This window comes from Seriola lalandi, unplaced genomic scaffold (assembly GCF_002814215.2).
Source record: "Seriola lalandi dorsalis isolate HSWRI2012SDOR001 ecotype SW California unplaced genomic scaffold, Sedor1 jcf7180002054349, whole genome shotgun sequence".
NCBI classification, from domain to species: domain Eukaryota; kingdom Metazoa; phylum Chordata; class Actinopteri; order Carangiformes; family Carangidae; genus Seriola; species Seriola lalandi.
The window spans coordinates 170439-177854 of NW_019524902.1; the positions used below are offsets into that span (position 1 = coordinate 170439).

Sequence of the window (7416 nt, forward strand, 5' to 3'; positions counted from 1 at the left end):
ATGTCATATATTATTTAATTTTTAAAATACACCATGGGACACTTTGGCTTTGGTGCTACTTTAGTTGTGTTTTGGTCTGGGCTGGACTCAGTGTTGTTGTTGTTGGAAAGCTCCTGATTCGACCTGAGCAAAGTGTTTATCACTACGACACCTGTTAAATCAATTTTCTTTGCCAAAAAAATAAAATAAAAAAACAGGTGAAACAAAAAACAGTTAGATTTGTACCATGTGCGTCTTTAACGTTGGTATCTCTTATTCTCATTCTGACTTTTTGGTTGTAAACTTTAAAGAGTTACCTTTCAAAGGAGGTCAAAGGTCATGACTGAAATCAAAAGGGTTGAAGAACAATAATAATTAAAATGAAAAAAAACAATCTTATGAACTACAGCAACAAACAAATGACATTTGCAGACGACCGCCAGCTTCGTTCCTGATGAAAGCCCCATTAGAGGTGCAAACGGCCAGTATGAACAAACAGTATTACTGCTGTTACTAGGGAGCTGTGCGTGCGTGCGTGCGTGCGTGCGTGCTCTCTGGCAGGGAGCTGGTGAGTTGCTGGGCTGGATTTAGATCTCCAGCGGGGGGCTTTGAGCTCTTCACTGATAACACTGGAAGCACATAACACCATCTGGTGTCACGTGTAACGCTGGGCGACCGGCTTCAAAACAAAAGATGGAAACCTGCGTGTCCTTTTGATTTTTCACTGTTTCATTTCAGTTCCAGGACGACCGGCGGCTGTGATGTCACCAGTCGTGTGTTTCACGCGTCATATACAGATCAGACAAAGCAGAGGTCAAATACCTGAAGTCACATTAACACAAACACTGATAGAGCCCTTAAATGTGCTTGAATGGATTAGCTATCAGCTGCACAGACTACACAGGAGAGCAGCGAGTGTTTTCTAATCACAAACTCTCCATGTAGATATTAATAGCCACAAAGCAATGTCACTACTAAGTCCCCTGCTCCCGCTGACGGCTTTGTTTTCAAGCACATTCTTTCCATCTTTGTTTTGCTCTGTACTTATCCTCTGAGATAACAGGCAACTTTTCAATTCACTCTCCTCCCTTCACGCGGCTCGGCGGGAGAGAACGCTGCGTTTTCCATCCGGCAAATCATTTTGTTTTAATGTTGGCTGCTTCGGAAAGATTAAAATTAATAAACAGATGAAAACGCACACACACACACACAGACAGACACATAAATCCCTCTAATGAGATGAAACCACGCTGTGAAGACATTGGCCAGTGTGACATTTAATGGCAGAACCATGTGAGGATCCGATTTCAGGACAAAGACGTGGCACTAAATATTAAGAAAGCAAGAGGAAGCAGCCAGATGGAGCGATGGAGTTAAAGAGAGGAGAGGGAAGCTATTTCAGGGATGGTGTGTCTGGAATGACAACTGTTGCCCCCCCCCCCTCACTCTTTCTCTACCTCTCTCTATCAAATCCTCCTCTCTCTCTCCTGCTCTTAACCTCAGGGCCCTTCAATGCCCAGAACTTTTCCGACCACAGACCCTTCTCTCCATCCCTCCTGTGCGTCTCCTGATAAATATAGAACATTATTAGCTTTTCCCGATGAGCGGTGACACACGTGCCCCCCCCCCCAACGCACAGGGCCGTACAGTATATAAGGGCCATGGGAAAGTGGCCGCAGGACAGTGGGGAACTTATCTCACCATATAGAAACAAGAAAACATAAATAGAAAAGGAAAGAAAGGAAAAAAAGGAAGTCAGGAGCTGTGTGTTATTATTTCTAACACTTAAGCCTCTGGAAGATTCCCAAAGGAGCCCCCAGCTCTCTCCGCCTCCCTCTTCTCTCCCCCTCACTCTCCTCCTCTGCCTCACTCAGCACTCGCAGCCATCCATGAGTGTGACCAACTCCTCTGCCTATCGATCGGAGCGTAGTTTCCACCAGACTTCATCCTCATCGTCATCCTCGTCCTCTGGTAACCCATACATGGAGAAAAGCCGGGGACTGTTCACCGAGGACTTTGACTCCTTCATGAGGCCCGGGAGCGACGCCTTGGGGTTTTCCAGTAAGTTTGGGAGTAAATTTCAGCTCTCTGTGTGTTTACAGGAGTGGTGTAAAAATAATAACTACAGCAAGAGGAAGTGACAGGTTCGACTGTGAAGCAGATTCATCTCTCTGCTCGGGAGCCGTTTGTCTGCAGTGTGGTGTTTTTCTCCTTTATAAAACATGTCAGAGGCGACGGTTCAGAGGAGGGAGACGACACGCAGGACAGTGTTTGAAAGGCAACAGGACTCTGGTGTAGTTTGTGTGTGTGTGTGTGGACAAATGTGTTTCTAAGAGAGTGTGACTAAAGTGTAAACACATGAAAAAGAAAACAGATGTATGTGAAAAAACAAGGTGCATTTTTTGGTCAGCTCTCTGTTTTAAAAACCACATTTCAGTCAGCAGACGCTTCACTTTAAAGCGCCTGCCTCATCATCAGGTCAGAGAGGTGTGGAGCTGGTGAGGGCCGCCGCTCTGTCAGTTCACAGACAGTGTGAATATCTGACATCTGAACTTTAAATGGACTCACGCTCCATGTGCGCCGTGTGTCAGGGGCTCAGTAGAATTGTTTTGGAAGCATTGCTGGTATCCCATAGGTGCTGCACAGGAGCTGGAGGGTGGGTGCAGCTGAAGGGAAAACACACACACACACACATACACACACTACCTAGGGAATGCTGGACTGTCTGCCAGCAGTGTGACTTCACACACAGAGTATCTGGGATGACGCCTGCGTAAGGAATGACCAGATGGTTGCCCGGTGACCAGAGTACACACAAACACACACACACACACAAACACACAGTTGAAATGATGTCATATAATCAAACTAACCTGCCTCTGAAGTGTCTCTCTCTCACACTCATTTCCAGTCTGTGTGAGGTCATGTGTTTCCACGTTCTTCTTCACTGAGCTCAGAATCACTGACGTCGTCACGATGCATCAGGCTGTAAAATTATGGTCTAATTATCGTCCTCTGCTGTTTCCTCACCTGTTTTCTGCCATGAACCTGTTTTCACATACAGATTATGGATCAAAGCCCACAGATAATTATCACTGTTTTTTAGCTTCTTTGATAAACACACTGAAGCTTTTAGCAGCTAAACAACCAGATATTTTTTTGAGAAGTTGGTAGAGACAAGATTTAACTTATTTTTTTATTGAAGTCAATAAAATTAAGTAAAGTAGTCCTACAACTTGACAACTTTTTATATGTTTTATTGATTTTTACTGATCACGCTCTTGCTGGTGACACAACCTTCGGTCTAAGACACTTTCATTCTAATCCTGTTGTTTTTGCTCAGGTTCATTATTTTTATTTGTCTCAAATTGCTGTTAGCTATATTTCTGATTGCTTGTTTTAATTGTTGCCTGCTTGTTATTTTGCTGCCTTGTGTAAAGCACTTTGTAACATGGGTTTAGAAATAAAGATTATTGTTATTATAAAAACAGAGCTAAAAGAAAGGTTAATATCGAACTTACATTCAGCAGGTTGGATAGAAATGACTCCCTGTGAAAGCTCTTTCTCCACGACAGCTGAAATGTATAAATAGACAATTGTTTTCCATACTGCATTCCACATAACTACTTTATAAGGTGATGATTCTGTGTGTATATGTGTATAAACATTGTTTTAGATTGTTCCACTGGCTCCAAGTGGCTAAGAAAACAAAACTAAAGTCCTGAATGCAGCTTTGAAATGCACAAAGTTATAAGCTGAAATAAAGGAGACATGACGTTTCCTTAAATTAAAGTTACAGAAAGTGGAAATAGAAATTCTTGGTTTGTCTTGCTACAAGCCGAATGCTGAAATTACGTAATAGGGAAATCTGAACTGCGACTTCACACTGATTCTGTTGTGTATTACAAAATACACAGGCAAAGTGTTGTGGTGCTAATGTTAAAGTCTTCGAAAGAAAAGGTGAAGACAGATGTTTATCTCAGTTATGAAGTAGTTATATTTTTGTTTTAGTAGGTTTTAACTGTTTATGCTCAACAGATCATTTCAAGTTCAGTTTAAAGAGATCTTTACTAAAAGTTCACAAATCTTCTGAGAGGTAAGTTTACAATAGTGACACAGAGAAGTGACCACTGATCAGCAACAGTGGGGAACCTGTCAGTGTATTTATGTCCGTTTGTGCAAGAAGACCCAGTAAAACGGAAAATAATGAGCCTGAATCATGTTTGATTTCTAGCATGGAATCTATACCAGTCAACAGGATACGCTGCATGAAATAAAATTCACTGCAGTTTATTCAATAACATGGTATAGTCTTTTAAATAAAGTGCTTGTTAAACTGATGAAACTCCACCTGCAGCTGCTGTAATTATCAGCAGAAACACGATTATCAGACCAGAAAGAAGTGATTTAAGCTCAGTAGTAATGTATTGTAAAAATTGAGTGAACATTAACTGGCAAAGCTTTAAACCCGTTTCCTCCTCAGTTAAAACATCCTCCTTCTCGTCTTGTGCTGGTTTCAGGTGGAACTGGAAATATTAAAGCTCTTGGGGATTCGTACCAGTTCACAGTCGACGTGCGAGACTTCTCCCCGGAGGACGTCATCGTCACCACATCCAACAACCAGATAGAAGTTCGTGCGGAAAAGGTGGGAAGCTTTCCTTCTGATTTACACTGCTAACGCGCTGTACGTCTCAGAGTTTATGAAACAAAGTTATTCGTCTTCTCATGGCAGAAACCTGGGACCTAAAGGTTTCAGTGTGTGGCCTTCAGGGTCAGTTAAAGAAGTTGCTACACATGAACTCATCTGTAATATTCCTCCCTTGACAGTTGGCCCAGGACGGTTCTGTGATGAACACATTCACCCACAAGTGCCAGCTACCTGAGGATGTGGACCCCACCTCGGTGACATCATCACTGGGCGCTGAGGGTACCCTAACGGTCCGGGCACGGAGACACCCGGCCAAACACGAGCTCGTACAGACCTTCCGCACCGAGATCAAGATCTAGAGAGCGACGACCTGCTCATGACTTCTTGTGTTTTTGTTTTTTTTGTTTTTTAATGCTACTTCCTCTATTTCCTGTCTTCACTGAAACCATTCTACATGTAACACTCAGAGAGTCGACACCGCGCTCAATGTGACACGCCACGTCCTCCCTCCATGACCGCAACTACACCTGTTGCTGCTCATTTATATTCTGAGTTAGTTCACCATACACAGCAGCCGCACCTGCACACGACAGACGGAGACATGGGGGTTGGCAATGTACAGCATTTGCACAAGAACAGACACACTTCAATTAACAGATCAGTTCCCCACTTCACTCCTGTTCTAAAACTTAATTCTCGATTTTAAAAATTGATGATTGCTCATTAATAATAATTTATTGTATATTATTATTATTTGTGTGAATAAAATACTTCATCTTTGACAGTATACATCCTGACCTGTGTGAGCTTTTCGATTCCTGTTCTACCTGACATATGGAATTTGAGTTGGGAAAAGAGGTGTTTCACTTTAAGAATGGAAATATTAATAGAAAAATGAGAAATCAATATTTTTGATTCATTTATATTTTCTAGTTGAAAACAATTGTAAAAACTAGCAGTAAAGGAAATCTCTCCATCTTCCATTTATGACTAATTGAAATATGGGATACTGCATGCTAGTGTGAGATGGCCAGAACATATCCTCTGTATTATATAATACATATTCCAGTATTTTATAGTCATTATTTTAAAATGTTACTATTTTAGGCCAACTACATAATAACAGTCATGGCATTTCTACGGCAGACTTTTGTTCCTGCCATTGTAGAGAATTGGCTTCAGACATTTAGACCTTAATTGGGAAAATGAAATTAAGAGAAAGTGAAAAAGTAAATAAGCAAATCAAAACAATTAAAACAAGATATCTAAATCCTATCCCTATATAATTAGTTTTTTTTTTAACACTACTCCGTTCAATCTACAAAGATGAGTTAACATTTTTGTACATCAGTTTAATTTAAAACGTAAATCAGTTTAATTACAGTTATGTGCTTCTTGTGGATACATGGACGTCACGTAAGTCACGTAGCTCGATGGCGCCATCACGCGGCCATCATCACCACACAACGTGTTCGCACTGCGTCTGCTCCTGCGACACATCCGGCCGGTCCCTATCAATCGATCAGAGAGAGGAAGATGGCGGTGGATGGAGTTAGCGGGGCAAGATCGATCACCGAAAAACTCGATTGGGTTTGCTTTTCGTAACTCAGTCAAAGACTCGTAAACACCGCTCGGTCCAGCAGTTTGAACCCGGAGCGAAGAGGAGATAACAAGGAGGTAATTCCGGAGTTAGATTCTGTTAAAATGGCGCGTCCACGTAGCTCAAAGAGCGAGCTAGCTGCGAAAAGAACAAGGGATGAAGACAGGCCCGACTCCTCGGGTCGCCATCTTGTCCCTGCATTACATGCATGTCAAGGCATGCTAAATTAATCCCTGATAACAAAGCTACAAGGATGGAGGAATTGTAATCGATATATAGCACCGTCAAACCAAGCGGTTAAAACTCGAGAAACTACATTTACAGACAGAAAACATTTTTAATGCTTTTTTTAAATTCCCCGTTTAGTTGCCTGGACATCGGGACATCAGTTAAAGCTTAATTCTAGTGTCGTTCTGGTTAATGTCGACACTTGTTTAGCTAGCTAGCAAGATGGTGTTATTTCTTCCCATCATAGTTGAAACATATTTTGTATTTAAGGCAACGTTAGTGATGTTTTGAATGGTTGTTAAAGCACAGTTTGGGGCTGAAATCCGGTCTCCAGTATTTACTGGTGGTGTCCTGGAGGAAAAGGAGCCTGATATCTACACCCAGGAATGTAAACACCTGTCTTTCACCAACAACACAGGACAAACCACACACAGTTTCTACTAGATAAATAAAGTACTTGTTTGACTTTTGCATTAACACAAAGCAAGGTGTTCCTCGACAAATGTGAGGATTGTCTGCATTAATATAACCCATGGAAATAACCCCAGTTTGATCATAATACACAGTTGGTATATCATAACATTACATATTTTTTTTAAGTGGGCATAAACAAATCCACATGCCAGTTTAAAAAGGGGAAAGTAAGAAATGGGGCTTCTGTAATTTTTGGGCTTAGAGCTCATTTTTTGGCTAACAAAGATGGTGATTTATTACCCTGAAATAATGAAAAAGAAATTCAGGATAAATATTCACCCTTATGGATCGTTTCTACAGTTTTAATACTGTGCAATTTTATCAATGTTGACATGACGTATATGGTTTTTGAAGGCTGATGCTGCTAATATTTACTTTTTCTCAGTTAATACTCATGTGATGTCAGTTGAATTATATCATATAGATTTTATATGCTATCAAAGGTGAGCAACACTGATTGATTGGTGGTGTTTAATAAAAGACCACC

General features: G+C 41.3%; 2 protein-coding genes across 2 annotated transcripts in view; both read left to right on the forward strand.

Moving 5' to 3' along the window:
• Positions 1–1646: 1646 nt before the first annotated feature.
• Positions 1647–5416, forward strand: hspb7 (heat shock protein family B (small) member 7). Its single transcript, XM_023407868.2, has 3 exons — positions 1647–2040; positions 4500–4624; positions 4807–5416. Exons 1-3 carry the CDS (start codon positions 1869–1871, stop codon positions 4984–4986), a joined length of 477 nt encoding a protein of 158 aa, XP_023263636.1. The 5' UTR covers positions 1647–1868; the 3' UTR covers positions 4987–5416.
• Positions 5417–7212: 1796 nt separating this feature from the next.
• The window catches only part of zbtb17 (zinc finger and BTB domain containing 17), a 9572-nt gene continuing 9368 nt past the window's right edge, over positions 7213–7416 (forward strand). Inside the window, exon 1 of the mRNA XM_023407846.2 lies at positions 7213–7219. Within this exon, the coding sequence (XP_023263614.1) occupies positions 7213–7219 (7 nt within the window). The remainder of the gene's footprint in view (positions 7220–7416) is intronic.